The 16,644-nt window shown below is 40.6% G+C and overlaps 1 protein-coding gene across 1 annotated transcript in view; it reads right to left on the reverse strand.

The window, feature by feature from the left end:
* KLF12 (Kruppel like factor 12) overlaps nucleotides 1–16,644 on the reverse strand; it is a 241,689-nt gene that overhangs the window by 109,017 nt on the left and 116,028 nt on the right. The window contains exon 4 of the mRNA XM_039240081.1: nucleotides 601–736. Within this exon, the coding sequence (XP_039096012.1) occupies nucleotides 601–736 (136 nt within the window). The remainder of the gene's footprint in view (nucleotides 1–600; nucleotides 737–16,644) is intronic.

The following is a 16,644-nucleotide window of genomic DNA, read 5'->3' on the forward strand; positions in this document are numbered from 1 at the left end:
CCATACTGGGCTCTGTCCTGCTTGGAATTCTCTCTCTCCCTCTCTCTGTCCCTCCCCAACTCAAGTGCATGCATGCATGCACTCTCTCTCAAAATAAATACATATATATTTTTTAAAAACTGGAGACAAGATCTCTTTAAAAACTACATACGATTCTGAATTTTCAGAGTGGTGAAACATCATCTTCCAAATTTAAAATTTCAGAGAAGCTATTCTGTACTTTCCTATCAAAACAAGATATATAATGGCATATTTTACTTCTCTTGACTGCTGTATATGAATAGTAACAATGATGATGATAATTAACATTAAAAAATTTGAACAATATACTTTTTTCAGAGTTAAGGAGAAGAGGTAGGAGATATTAGGAAAGATGCACAGAGGTCTCATTTCGAATAAAAGCATACATTTTCAACTATGTAAAATACTCCACCTTCCCCTAATCTGCTCCCAAAGAATGTCAGGCCAGATGGGAGGATGATGACGCGCGTGCCCGTTCAGAGCTAGAAGGACAAGTCCTGGGACCAGAAGATGCTGCCACTTCCATCACCCACTAACACCTTGGCGATTCTTAGTTTATCCTGAGAACGTGGTACTTACTCTTGTACTGCTCTGGCTATGGAAAGGGCCGTAGATCCAGTCTCATTAACGCTATCTAAGGTCACATTTGGCAGGTCATCATCGTCACTGTCACTTTTACTTTGTCTGGGAGATAGGCCTCGGGGGTCCATTTGTGCTGGGGAAAAAAGGCATATATAATGAATTAAAATTAGTGTGCAGAAAGATAACCTTGTCCTGGACCAACATCAAGCACAGCATGTCTCGTCTGTGCCTATCACGCACATGGAATTCTCTAGAAATCCCAGGAATTAGTGAAAGCGGTGCATTTCATGGTCTGAGCGCTCACGGACTTTTCCCTTGTTCGTTTGATTTACAAAACCTCCATCACCTCTCAACAGTTTCAGGGGATGGTTACAGAACAGAAACTATAAAATCCACAATATTATCAACTCCTGAGTGTCAGAAGCTGATTAGGTAGCTCATGAGTTACTGTGCAACCCCCTGGCTCTTCCTTCTTGCTTCGCTGCCAGTTTTGGCCATTTCACCGCTTGTTAGCACGTTCCCTGGAAGGTGGGGACCACAGAATTTATCTGCCTACAGCTCTTTTAATAAGCTTAAAGAAGAGCACGGTTTACTAGACTAACGTAAAGTTGTAGGTATTTCTCATACTTCAGTGAATACTGTCTCACAGTTCATTACTGTTTTATGTGGAGATCTGAGTGCCCACAAATGATAGAAGCAGCAGCATTTTAAGTACGTTTTATGTGCTAGAACGTGTACGTCTCCATGTTGATTTCATTTTTCAGAAAGGCATTTCCAGATAGGATTCTCCTCCCACCGCAAACTTGCCAACAAAGCAGAAAATAGCCTGATGTTCTGTGGTACCTGCTGACCAGGACCATCAAATCCTTTCAAATGGGAGGATTACCATCAACATTTAATATGTGGAATGTATATTTCTAAAGTTTAGATTTCATTTCCACTTCCTCCTCTCTACTAACGGCCTCAGCAGCCACCACTGTCTAGGATTTCCATCAGCCCTCACCTCAAAGCGCAAAATAAGCACACCTTCTAGATTAAAAGTATTGCGCTAGCTACGTCATTGCATTATTAAAATACATGAGTTCAGCCCCAGCCGGCTACAGCCAGCCTGCTGCTCTTGCAACATGCCCACAAGAGATTTCCAAAACCACCACTGCTCGCGACAGAAAGCAAATTGAACTTCCCATCAATGTCACAAAGACATCTTTTTACAATTTCTTTTCTTCTCAAATCATTTTTTTCTTACTGTAAATTGTACATTAGGTAGAACCACTGGGAAATGTTGAGATTCCACCATTTTTTACCCACAAAAAGAACAATTTCTCATGATTCTATCTAATACTTATAAAATGAATAGAAAAATCTAGAGAGTTTCAACATAATTCTAACTAAACTTGGTTAGGAAGGAACTTGCATCTGTTAAATATTGCCCTAGTGTATTTGATGTACATTCTGCCTGTCAATATAAACATACCAGAATGTATTTTGAACAAAGGAAGTGCTTGGTAAATGTTTGCTGATATTCAGATAATCTAAAGCAGTGGTGCTCAACCAAGGACAAAACTGCCCCCCTTCCCCTAAGAGACATTTGGCAATGTCTGGTCTGTCACATTTTGATTTGTCACGACTTAAGGAGAAGGGAATATGGTGGGCAAAAGTCAAGGATGGTGCTAGATACACTACAATACACAGGACAGTCAGTCCCCCGTGACAGGGAATTATCCAGTCTAAAATGCCAATAGCATCCAAGTTGAGAAACCCTGATCCAGAGATTTAAGAGTTTGGGCGCCTGGGTGGCTGAGTCAGTTAAGTGTCTGACTCTTGGTTTCAGCTCAGGTCATCTCATAGTTCCTGGGATGGGGCCCCAATCCCTGTGTTGAGCTCTCTGCTGACAATGTAGAGACTGTCTGGGATTCTCTCTCCCTCTCTTTCTGTCCCTCCCACCCGCCTCTCTCTCCCCCTTTCTTTCTCTAAGTCAAAATAAATAAACCAAGTCCCTGTCATATGACTCAGCACTCACAGCTTCTCCAGATGCAGCATTCAGTTTCTCAAATGCCAGGAGTCATGCAGTGACACTCATCCAGAGTTCCTGAATGTTTTCTTTGTATGACACACAGTGGGACAAAAACACTATTTGCCATCTGATCTCTAGAGAAGATTTCCTAAAAGAGGGATGTTGGAGAAACTCTTCCTGGGGGAAAGTAACCAGTTCACAGGCATCTGACAACAGAGAGCAAGCTAAGCATTCAGCCACTCTGAAGGCACTGAAAGCCCTGAATCATTCAAAACCTATTTGACTGCAGGCAGCAGAAACTGACTCAGGCCAACCTATATTAAACAGAATGTGGTGGAAAGACATGGAGCAGCTCAAAGAATGGAAGGTAAGGAGGTAAAGATGAACAGCTATCGCTCAAGCATCACAGCACACAGGAAAGATACCAGCATTTCAACCAGGAATTCGTAGACAGCTTCTGTTTGGGCAACCTATTGTAGAATGATTCATCTGACAGTCATTCATGACTACTCAAAATGAGCCAAGAAAATGAGTATCGGATCTATCCAGGCTTCCAAATCGCATATTGTGTGGTGTTACATATGCCTGTAAATGTCAGCAACTTAACATTTAGAGTTGTCGAAACATCATGCACCAGGATGCCGGTGCCAAGATACCAAATTAACAAACAGCTAAAGAACAGAGCATATCCCGGTGGCCCCATTTTGTCCAAGAGAACTAACTAGAGCTTTTGTGGAGAAGTGAGACAACTCAGTGAAGACACAGGCAGTTTACCGATAAGCTCTCTGGCTCCAACAGCGTAACGGTAATAACGATTCCAGATAACTGGTGTGAGAATTGATCATCTAAATTATGTTATGTTTGTATCTTAATGAAAGTTTAAAATATGTTAAACATGGTATCTCTTCTGATGTACTTTTCAGGAACATCATAATTGAGGATTTCTTTCCAATATTTTCAATAAATATTATGAAATACATCTGCTACCATCATGCTGGGAAACTCTTGTTACCCGTACCTTCAGCCAAGCTGAGGAAGTAATTAGAAAGGCTTTTTGAAATCTGCATTGCTGATTAGGTCAGATGATTAGCTTATCTACATACTTGCATAATTCCACTCTATTTTTATTAGATGTGGGATAGGAACATCTACCCTAGTTCACCTCTATTAGTCTTACAGTTCCTCAGCTCATTTTGGAAGCCGGGATTCTCTGAGGTGCACATTCAGAGAAAATGGCAAAGTTACCCAGGCAGCAGAACTAAAAACCCATCTACTCCTCTAAGTAAGAGAGCAGCAAATCAACTATAGGCATCTGAAGATAATTTACATTTGAGACTGTGTTCCTTTTAAATGATAAAGGGATCAGATAGCTTTGGGTATTCCAGCTCATTGTTGAGCTCATTCCAGCTCATTGGTGTCATTAGTGAGTTGGGGGTGCTGTGGAATACAGTATGAGTTTCATACCATGTGACAAAATCCCCAAGAAGGGAACCGTAGAACCCTAAAACCGGCAATTGAACATATTCACTCTAATTTTCAAATATGCATGTACAATATACCCTTCCTGCAAGGATTCTCCCAACAAATCATGTCTCCATATACCCATGCCCTGGTGTGGCTGCCTCCCATAATGACTCCAGACTTGGCTTTATGACTTGATGCGGCCAATGGAATATTAGCACACATGACACAAAGCAATAGCTTTGAAAGCACTTGCATATTGGGTTTCCCCTCGATCTGTTACTGTTTTTAGAACCTAGCCACTATGTGAAGGAACCCAAGAAAGCCTAAAATACACACTGCTCATCTGGAAGCCAACACCAACTGGGGTAAGTGACTCATTTGAGAATGACTGGTGACTTCCCAGCCACCAGATGATTGTAGCCATGAGTGACCCCGGAGAGACTAGCATGAGAACCGCCTGGCTAAGCCATCCCCAATTTCTGACTCACAGAACAGTAAGCAAATAAAATAGTGGCTGTATCAATCAACTAGATTTGGGGGTGCTCTGTTATGTGACAATACAAAATCAGTGCGCTCTCCCAGATCATTCCAGAGTTTTCCGGGCAATGATGTGGAATGACGTGTAACTACAATTACAGTGAGCCCATCACATTCCTCTGTATTCTCCTCCCAAGAGGCAACCTGGCCTCAAGCAGCATAAATTTAAGTGGGCTCGTAATACAACTATGGAAAATAAAAGTCACATATTCTGTATTATTTACTTCTCAGTCCAAAAGATCCAAAATGTATTTGCAGCTACTTTGGCGTTAGAGGCATCTTTGATCCTTGACCTGCCTCAGGCAGGCTTCTACTAGAAGGGGCCATCAGTTGGTATTGCTATTTGCGTGAACGAAGCTCTTCTATCCCTTTTCTCAATCTCATAGTGACAGGAGGGTCCTATGCGTGGATCGTCCCAAGTAAGTGGCTAGCCAAAGCTAGTTTCACACTGTTTGCCTCTCTTCAACTCACACGGGGCATTTGAACTTTATTTCCCCTCCCACTAACAGTAAACTGACATAAACACAGCAGCACCAATGTCCATTCTCACCTCCCTCACCTCAACCTAGGTACTGACAAAAGATTAAGCGCTCTATCTTACGTAGAAATAAACTGGCCCATTCAGCTAATTCTTCAAGGAAAGGAAAAAGGAAGTTCTTCCATATGTCACCATATTACATGCAAACAAGGTAACAATCTACGAACATACACCGAGATTTTAAGACTAACATGTCCTAACCAGAATGAGTCACAGAAGGATTTGTTCAATCCCTTTCAGCTTGGCCTATCCAGGCTGGAGGGGAGGGGGCGCCCGCAGATGGAAGGGCAGGGGGCAGCTGGTGAGCAGAGGCCAAGGTGCTGCTGGTCTTTCCTCCTCCCCTTTCTCAGCCACTCCCAGGCTGCCTGGTACCTGTAGAAGTCTTCACTGTTTGTCCTGCCAAGGCTGAAGCACTGGCTTCCACAAGAGTTGCTGCTTTCTTCTCGAAAGAAGGGCAAGGGGAGAATGGGGAGTGCTGACGGGGGCGGGGAGGAAAATGAATATATGGTGGTTGGGGGAATATGCAGGGGGAACATTCACAGCATTATGGAGTAAAAAGGTCCTCTTCCACCACATACTATGCAGGAATTGCTCTAAGAAGGACAGGTGCCGTGTATCCTTAGATAAAAATAGAGCATTAGTGGGGTGCCTGGGTGGCTCAGTCGGTTAAGCATCCGACTTTGGCTCAGGTCATGATCTCACGGTTCGTGGGGTGGAGCCCGGTGTCGGGCTCTGTGCTGACAGTCAGCTCAGAGCCTGAAGCCTGTTTCCAATTCTGTGTCTCCCTCTCTCTGACCCTCCCTTGCTCATGCTATCTCTCTCTCAGAAATAAATAAAAACATTTAAAAAAAGAAAGAAAGAAAAGCAAGTGTTTAAAGAAAAAAATAGAGCTCTGGCTTCAGACAACATGGGTGAGACTTCTGGCCCCGCCTTCTGATGTTGGGCAATAGATTTTCCACCCTCTTAAACTCAGTTTCCTCCTTGCTTCTGCTGATGTGAGTAGTGAATGGGACAATGCATGCAAAGCACTTGTTACCCTGCCTGGAATTTAGTAGTGCATCACCATTCTGCTGTTTTGTTTTTTTTTTAATGTTTGTTTATATTTGAGAGAAAGACAGCAAGCAGGAGAGAGGCAGAGAGAAAAAAGGGAGACGGAGAATCCCAAGGAGGCTTGGGGCCATCAGCACAAAGCCCTAGGCGGGGCTCAAACTCAAGAGCCATGAGCTCATGACCTGAGCAGAAACCAAGAGCTGGGCGGACACTCAACCGACTGAGCCACCCAGGCACCCCGGCATCAATCTGTTCCACCCTGGCAGTAAATGTAGTGCTTCTCTAACCACCCCTTACATGGCACTACTGCTAAATCCCTTCCCTTCAAATTAGGCAGTTTTCCTTTTAAGTGTACCTAAACTGAAAACACCGTCACAGAGGCAGACTACATATTGGATAATATATAAAACCACTACTTCTCTTGATCCAAACATTCATTTATATATTCAGCCAACGGATATTTATTGGACACCTATGAGAAATCAAGCACTCTTTTGGGTGCTGTGGAGAGAGCAGTGAACAAGGCAGATGAAAAATCATGCTTTCACCCTGGGGGGAAGCGGACAATAAAAAATAAACAAGAAAAACATATACTCAGTCGGATGATGATAAGTGAGATGGAGGAAGATAAAGTGGGCAAGTGGGGGCGAGTGGACTAGAGGCTGCTGAGAGGTAAAGGACAGTTTTAGAGAGGGTGGCCCGGAAGGCCTCATGAAGAGAATGACAGCTGAGCAGGACCTGGAGGGGTGGAGGGGAGGCTAGCAGATACAAACTGGAGAGGGGGGCAGCGCGTTCCAGGCAGAGAGAACAATAAGTGCAAGAACTCTCAGGTGGGAAAGTGTGTTATGCGCCTGAGGACACACAAGGAAGCTATGCTATTGCTCGAGCTGAAAACGGGGTGAGGACAGACAGCTGAAGACACACACAGTCCATGCAAAGGTTCTGAGTTTTGCTCTGAGTGGGAAGGGGAGCCATTTGATAAGAATCACCCTGGCTATTGAGCCTGGAGCACAGGGGGACATCCAGCTAGAGGTACATGCGTTAACAATCATCAGTGACGTTAACAGTCTCTGCAAACCTGCTAGCTTTTTTCCTCTTTGGCCACCTCATACTGGCTGCACGTAGAGCACTCACCTAAAACTCAGGGCTCTATTACCTCAAGGCCTACGAAGTATGCTTTTCATGATATGTTTGTACAACTACTGCCCTGAACTCATTTGCTTTCAGAATAGTCACTGTTCAAATACGTGCCTGATCTTTCCAGCATATCAGGATACACGACGAGAGAAAAATTCATTAGTAAATAAAGCTTAACTTCAAGTATGGCGAGCTCCAAGATCAGAACCAGCTCTCCAGGGTCCCGCGTTATCTACCAAAGTTTTGATTAAATCGGTTTCTTACCTTCATTTTTGCTATTGCTAATGAACCGGTATGCCTCCGCACAGTGGCAACTGTGAGTGTCTACATTACCCCAAATGAAGATTTAAAAATGTAATCAATTATGTAAATCCTGGGATGTTGGTACTGTGTAGATATAGTACGCAATTTATTCATTTTTTCTCAATTCCTATCTGTGCGCTTGACAGTGTAATGGCTTCTGCTCCCATTATATTAAAAAATAACCTCATAATGTTCTTATATTTCTCTAGTGTAAGTACCACTTCTCAGTTATAATGCCACTGGACCTCTCTACAGCTTTCAAGACTGTTGATTATCGCTCTTCGTTTTCACTTCCAGCCTCTTAAAATTCTCTCCTCCCTTGGTTTCAGGATGAGCACGTTAAGTAAGGTCTGTGGGTCTTGTCACTGTTTTTGTAAATAAAGTTTTATTAAATCATGATCATTTATTTTTATCTCCGCCTGTTTTAGTGCTTCAATGGCAGAGTTGAGTAATTGTCGTAGATGTACACATGGTACACCATAAAATACAATTTAGCTTTTTATAGAAAGCCTTTATGGACTAGAGTACACTGATTTTCTGAAGTCAGTCAGCCCCTTCCTGCCCCCTGCCCCCACACCCTTCTTTCTCTTCCCACTTCCCCCTCTTTTACCTTTCTCTTCATCTCCTCTTTCTGCCTACATCTTCCCCTGAAAATATTCATTTTCCCCTGAAGCTTCCACTATCTAACTTCTTCTGCCTCTCTTTATGGGTGAGCTTCTCGTTAATTCCATACAATTCCACACTTCCTACAACCTCAGTGATGGTTTCCGAGGAAATGAATTCCAAATTCGCGTTCCCACCTCTGATTCCTCCCCTAAATTCCGGTCTCCTATTTTTGGCATCCTACTTGCACCTGATTACTCCAGTCATTTCAGACAAAGTGCTGTTCTTCTTTAGAGTCTTGATTTTACCCATCATTCCCCTGGTCACCCAGGTTCAAAACTCTCATTCATTTCATTTGTACAAATTGGCAACTAACTGGTATTGCTTTTACCCCTAACTGGAACTCCTTCCTTCCCTTTCATACCACTTCCCAATGGACTTCCTTAAGGTATTGCTACATACATAAGTCTCACAGAGCATTTTTCTAGTAACTGAATGGATGCAGGGCTTTTCTCAAAAGATTCCTTATTTTAAAACCTTGAATTTTTCCCATGATCTAACAAATACGGTTCAATAGCCCTCCCCAATTATTCCACAATTCATTTTTCATTTGGAACTCTGATGAGTCTCATCCTCAAGGCTCCTTCCTTAATCAGCTGTACCTGGCTATTCCCTTCCATCCACGCTCAGGGAACAAAAATCTACCTTTCCCACAGAACAGTATCTTCTTCATGAAACTTCCTTTCAGTTTCTAAACATACACAATCTCTCCTTTTCAAAAAAAAATACCCATACTTTGTATTTATACATTTTTATGGCACTCTTGGGCTTTCCATTTTGAATTATACGTAAGCATAGTGTACTTATTTTACAGCCCTTTTCATTCTGCTTGTGCCTTGAGAGGGGAACCATGTCAATTATACTCTCTAGGACATGGTGAAATAAAACAATGGCTGATGAAGATGATGGCAATAAATGCAGGTCTCTATTTGAAATGCTCACAGTGATTCACAGTTGGCAAAAGATTCTGCAATATAATGATGAAAGCGTCTAGTACGCATTTTATTTTAAAAATCACATTTTTGGGGCGCCTGGGTGGCTTAGTCGGTTAAGCGGCCGACTTTCGCTTAGGTCATGATCTCGCGGTTAGTGGGTTCTAGCCCCGCGTCGGGCTCTGTGCTGACTGCCAGCTCAGAGCCTGGAGCCTGTTTCAGTCTGTGACTCCCTCTCTCTCTGACCCTCCCCTGCTCGCGCTATCTTTCTCTCTCTCTCCTAGAAATAAATAAAAATCTTTAAAAAAAAAAAAATCTTAAAACTAAAAATCACATTTTTGTTTATAGTCTAATACTAACATTGTAGGAGGAAAAGTCACAATCATTAAATTTCTATTACTTGGTAAAGTCTTAACTATTTTTTAGGCTTGAATAGGCCAGTGAATGACATATAAATGGAAATGTTCATAAGTTTTACTTACTTTTTAGCTAAATTACATTTAACAGGTTTTTCTTGTCTTTTGGGAAAATATTTTAAATAGTTAAACATAACTATCATTTCTATAATATGAGCTACTGGCTGGAAACTTCAATGAAGGAATTCAATCATTTAAATTAAAGCTTAAAAATTAATGTTTGTTAAGACTATCACAACAGTGACTAGGTTTCATTTTCCTAAAGAATCATGATTAAAAGTGCTTTTCATATTTGTAAAACGAAAATGAACACAGATTTACAATTGTCTTGTGTTCACTGAAAGTATGTCTTAGAGCACAAAAGGCTTTTGTGATTAAAGAGTTCATAAAATTTTCCACTAATAAGTGGGCTTTTACACTATGCTTGGTCACCTTATACAACTCTCCAGAGTCAGCTAAGAGCCTTGAACTCTAGGAGCCCTCTGAGATATCATGACACCACTATTTCCTGTTTCTTTCCATTCTGTCAATTCATTACTGCTCAAAACCCAAGCTAACCAGCCTCCGTCGATTTATTCAAAAGTGAGTCCACTTTAAGCTGGGATGGTTTTACATACTTACTAAAAAAGTGATTTTTGTGGGGAGTGCATATGGTAAATAATGAAATCACCAAATTCATGCTCATGTGGAATGCAGAGCGATTTTAGGCATTATTCCGTGGCGTTTTAATTCACTTTTCTTATTTCACTTGGTCTTTTTGCTCTATCTGTGTTTTCTGGTTCGTAGACTGGATAAAATTCAATCTTTCAAGAAACTGATTGAGATCTGCTCTAATCATTTTAAGTGCCACTGAGCCGTGGTCCTTGTCTCAGGTACTGTGGCACATTTAGAATCAGGGTTGTTGTGGCCACCCTCACCTTTCAAATAATTTGCTCTCCATGCCTCATTTTAGGATATATTTAAATCAGCTAGATTAAAAGTAGGTCATGATATATAATAGTGATTTCATCTGTCCTCTTAGACATGCCGGAGACCCTTAAAATTCTTGAAGATGTGTTCTAAGACCACCAAAAATTCTCAAACTTGTGAATTATTTACACATGCCCGTGGACCTCTCCGTGGCTTTCAGGGCTGCCTGTTATCCCTTTTCACGGTCACTTTTGACCTCTTGTTAAGACTTTCTCTCTCCCGGGGCTCAGCTGGTTAAACATCCAAATCTTGGTTTTCGCTCAGGTCATGATCTCATGATTGTGAGACTGATGGTCCTGGGCATGGAGCCTGCTTAAGGTTCTCTCTCTCCCTCTCTCTGCCCTTCTCTGGCTTGTGCCCTCACTTACGCTCTTGCTCCACACACACATGCTCTCTCTCCCTCAACAGCAACAACAACAAAGACTTTCTCTTTCCTTGGCTTCAGGAATGTACACACTTGTCCTCACAACACATTTCCATCTAGAGTTTTGTATTTCTTGTGCGCATCCTCACATCATCATTAAAAAAATATGTATGAAAGTTTTCTTTCTCATTCGATTGGCAATTTACTCATATGTATGCATACACTCTTCCCCACAAACAACTCACCAGAGTTACTTTGTGGGGCACAAGCAGAGGGCACAGAGCACCGCTCCCACTACTGAGCCCTGTAGTTGCGAGGCTCACTCATGAACAGCCTCCCATGTTTACATGACTCTAACTTGTAATTAAGCAAAGTACCTACACTGCATACCAGACTCTGACACTTGAGAAACAGAAATCTTTGGTCTATTGGTGAATGCTACTGTGATGTCTACTGTGTGAAAACCATGGAAGGTAAATTTTCTTTATGAGGTCAAACAGGTGCTGACTCTTCTTGTTCTAATTTATTGCTTTGCATTGTCCTAACCTGGGTGAATAAGTATTCAAAGAGGACCTGTATATATCTTTGGGCCAAAAAGGAAGTATTACCGCATTCTTTTCTCTGTTTTAATCTAGGTTGAAGGATGTGGGTGTTCATATCTTCGTTTTATGCAAACTCCAAAGAGAGAAATTTGCTTTATAAAAGTGGATTAAAGATGTTTTCCATATCATGTCTGTGTTTGGTATGCTTTTGTAAGAAAGGATAATTCTATTAGTTTCCATTGATCTCTAAGATGCTTTTTTGTTTGTCTGTTTTTAGAGACGTTATTTTGATGCTTTACTAACCATTCCACTCTCCTTGAGATAATAAATTAGCAAGTCTCTGAGGATTTTGGTGAGATCCCTATACCTGGAAATGGAATCATATTTCCTTTGGCTTCAGGTACATGCATTACATTGGGGCTCATTCGCTCAGACCCCTTCCTGAGCCCAGAGATACAAGGCTCAGACACGGAATAGGGAAGCAGCCCAGACAGGCAGGGGCATGACCCAGAAATGACCCTGGAAGAACAAAATCCAAGCTGTAATTCTGCCTAGAGATGGGCTGGGTGACACAGATATTCTGAGGACACTACTAATATATTCTATACTGAGAGAGGACGTAGAAAGTACACATTAGTCTTTTTTGCTTTCTTAAGTTTAAGCTGGGTTTACAACTAACTTCCTTACGAAAGCTCATCTAGGTTCTGTGAAGAGAGAGTCTGAAGAAGATACAGGCTATCATGGAGGGTGAGGTCTTGGGTTTTCCAAGGCAAATGTCTGGTAGACCGTGTTATGCTTGAGGATGGTATATTTAGGTGTTAAACACAAAATTTGATACCATTTTCTTTGAACATGGTAATAAAGAAATGTAGATTTTTTAAATTGGTAAAATCCAGTGACATTTATGTTTGAATTACTTCTAATATTTATAATGTTCTAATAATATGCATTCTGAACATTGTTTACCCTGATATCCTTAACGAAAGCTGCTAAGTCACCTCCTCAGCACTAAGCATGAGCTGTCCTTGAGGCCGATCAGAGATCTGTGAGGCCAGGATGGTTCATGATAAGCTATGTTAATGACGGAGATCTTCCTTGGTGTCTACCACATTTATACTATCAATTGAAAAGGATGTCAGGGGCCAAATCAACTCTTCAGCATTTATATTCCTTTTTCTCTTTCAACTACCCCAAATCCCGAAAATCTTTTCTTCCCGCTGTCTCTCACAGCCAACAATGTTTGATGTGAAAGATAAAATATTAAGAATCATTTACCATATGATCCATTATTTTCTTTCTCATAAACCTGCTTATAAATTATTTATAGCTTTCTTTCATGTCCTTTTTATTTAAGAAATTTCTCCACAAATCTGGAATTGCACACCTATTTATTCTCCCAAAGGATTAAAAATCTCCTAACATTTTCAGTATTTCTTCCAGGTCATTAAAAAAAAGTAAAATATTACAGAAAAAGTTGGTATTTTTTTTTTTTTACTAGTTTCTTTTTTCCATAGTATCCTGGTGTATTTAAGTTGTTATGCTTTAACTGTGTATATATCAATGAATGAATACAGTTTTGCCTTTTTAAAAACTGTATATAGTGTGATCATATTCTATAATTTACATTCACTTAAAATTGCATTTGAGATTTATTTACATTCTTTCATTTAAAATTTTTCTAAAGTCTAACCGTCAGTCTGTGTATCTCTTCTCCTCTGGAACACAAGGAGCACTTAGCGTTCTAAAACTACCCAGTGAACACTCCCACCTTCCCCATGTTCTTCTTCATTCTAGTTTGGAGTTTTGCTTCATGATGCACTTCCAAGAGTTAATTAAAATTTATTTATTTTCTCGTTTGCAGATATTGACTTATACTTTTAAAACCAGTTCTAGGAGTGCCTGGGTGGCTCAGTCGGTTAAGCGTCCGACTTTGGCTCAGGTCATGATCTCACGGTTTGTGGGTTTGAGCCCCGCGTCAGGCTCTGTGCTGACTGCCAGCTCAGAGCCTGGAGCCTGTTTCAGATTCTGTATCTCCCCCCATCTCTCTCTCTCAGAAATAAATAAAACATTAAAAAAATAATAAATAAATAAAACTAGTTCTAGGCTCATGTTTTCTTCTGGGTTTTCTTTTTTCAAAAGCATAGCCTTAAATTCTTTCAGCCAATTTGTGTGCACGGTAAAGTCTTTGCCAACATATGCCTGAAATAACTTTTATTTGACTGTCAATGGAATCTAGCTGAGAACAGAATTCCAGGTTTCCTCACCCAGTCCTTTAAAGACATGACTGAATTGCTCTTTGCCAGTTGTCGTTGTTGACAGTCTTTTTTTTTTTTTTCCTTTAATTCCTTTGTAGATAAGCTTTTGAGATTTTCTTTACGACTCATGCCTGACAATTCCACGGCTGTTTGTCTAGATGTGGATTTATTTTTACTGATTAAACTATATTCTAAGATTCATGGCTTCCCAAATTTTCCAAATCCTCAGACATTTCTCTGAATAACAGGTTCTACCTACTCCTATTTTATACACGTCCTTTTAGATGAATTCTGGAGCACGTCAATTCATAACTTGCATCTTTTTCTGTTGTTGCTTTTGTTGATTTTTCCACTTTATGTTGTTTCCTACGTAAAATTCTCAGTACCATCTTTCAATTCATACCTTTTTCAACCAACTTTTCTCAACATGTGGCAGTTGTCAAAACAAGAAGTTGGGAATTCTCTACATTTATTTTCTCCCTTGTCTTCAACATCCTTTTGGGCAATAAGTTTTGTCCATTGGATTTGCATCGGCACCGCCCCTGCATGGGCCTTTACGAATTCTCACCTGCCCCCGTACCCTAACCCACTGACTTACAAACCTTCGCCCCTGTGGCATCCCGTTCATGCAGACCGCCCAGCTAGGCACACAAGAACTCCTTTCATCAGTCCAGGATTCTGACTCTTTTTTTTTTTTTTTTAAACTCCCTTTCTTTCCCTCTTCTCTATGTGGATAACACAAGTACACACTCTCCTCTGAGTAACATCCTGAAACGACCACCACTCCCTCTCAACCACTAAGCTTTGTGTCCCTTCCTTTGTGACCTACCTCTGTGAGTCTACACTTATCTGTGTGATAGAACTCTCCTCATTCTAGCTGATTTGCCTTCTCCATTCACTCAACTATAAGCTCTTGTGGGCATCACCTGTGCATTGTAAACGTGGCTGAGTCGTAAATGTGCACTCAAAGGGCTAAGTAAATAAAAAGGAAAACATGGGGCAATTCCTGCATATGGCAAAAGGTTAAAAAATGGGGATTGAGGGGCACCTGGGTGGCTCAGTCGGTTAAGCGCCGACTTCGGCTCAGGTCATGATCTCACAGTTTGTGGGTTCGAGTCCCGCATCGGGCTCTGTGCTGACAGCTAGCTCAGAGCCTGGAGACTGCTTCAGATTCTGTCTCTCTCTCTCTGTGACCCTCCCTGCTCATGCTGTCTGTCTGTCTGTCTCTCTCTCTCTCAGAAATAAAAAATTAAAAAAAACATTTAAAAAATGGGGATTAAAGTTTTTTCTTTTTTTTTTTTACATAAAAGCAGCTCAAATGTTTTTATTACTATTCAGTAACACTTCTGACAGTTCAAGTTGTTTTTTGTTTTTTTAGTTTTGATAAAAAGAAAGCAAGGAAGAAAACAAATGGGTGCTATAATCATCCCATTCGTGTAAATAATAAATATGAAAACTTTTCCTCCATTTAAATGGCATAACATAGGGAATAAATAAGTTTATGGTAAACCAACCAATTTCATTTAGTTTATAAAGTACAATAGTTTCTAGATGGTACCAATTTTAAAGTATGAATATACATACACAAATTCATGTGTCTGTGAATGTTCACATGTTTGCATGTATACGTACATGCACAAATAAGGTATAGGACACCACGGCGTTCCCTGAGCCCAATGGCCACTGCACCTTGTAGTTTACAAATATGCAAGACCTCTCTACCCAAGCCCCCAATGGCTAAACAGTAATAACATGGCTGATGTCCCTGCCATCTTCTGTGGGATAAGCTATAGAGTAATCTTATCAAGTAGCACAGGAGTCTGTGATGGCTTTCTCTGCTGTTAGTAAGGATAGTTCTACTCTCAATGTTGATCGGAGTTAGAAATACAGAGCACAGCCCTGAAAAATATCTATAAACCATTCAGTGGCTTATTTAGACTTATACACTGAAAAAGCTGTAATCTTCCATTTACATCAGATATACAAAGTTACACAGTTAAAGCTGATTTAAGTTATAGTTGAAAGGGAGTTTATTTTTTAGTACGAGGGGCTTATGATGATGATTACTATAAAAAATGATCGCAAGTGGCCAAGGAAGGAGAGAAATGGGCCTCTTAGTACTTATTTTACTTGCAAGGTGGATAATGAGACAATAAAACACATAATTGGAGGTTATACTACCTTGATTACTGTAGATTATACCAATGGGTACAACAATGCCATTAAGGAAGCAGTGCCTCACCAGTTAGTGCTCATTTGTTAGATGATAAATGGATTCTGTTCCATTATAACCATCACTCTGAGAATGTGGAAAATATCTGCTATCACCTATCACGATACCGATCAATTCTGGATGGCATATAAGGTATTCTGCTCCTTGATAAACCTAATCAAATGAGATCTACAAAAAACACAGAAAAGATACTACTTGAGACTCTGAAGAGGAACAAAAATGGGAAAATGTCAGCTCTTACTACGAAGCTATTCTCTGTAACCAAACACACATTTTATGGGATTTATTTTCCAATTTTAAAGAAGGCATTTTGGAACATCTGCTATATAAGCTAGGATAATTCTAAAACTGTAATGCTATAATGATTATTAGCTATTGGCTAGTGCTTGGAATTTTATTGAACTCATTAATCTAAGAAAAATAAATATAATTATAACAGTAATAATAAATGCTGGCTGCATTTTTATTCTGTGGTTTCTGTTTGTGTTTTTCAGGAAATAACCATGACCACAAATGAGGCAGGACAGAAGAGGCAGGTCTGTGCTATAGATGTCCGTCGAACCAATTCTCTGCTCAAGAGAGCTCCAGGCAGGGACCAGATATGTCTAAAAGTGACACAGATGT

The sequence above is a fragment of the Hyaena hyaena genome, unplaced genomic scaffold (assembly GCF_003009895.1).
Source record: "Hyaena hyaena isolate Hyena2069 unplaced genomic scaffold, ASM300989v1 scaffold_166, whole genome shotgun sequence".
NCBI classification, from domain to species: domain Eukaryota; kingdom Metazoa; phylum Chordata; class Mammalia; order Carnivora; family Hyaenidae; genus Hyaena; species Hyaena hyaena.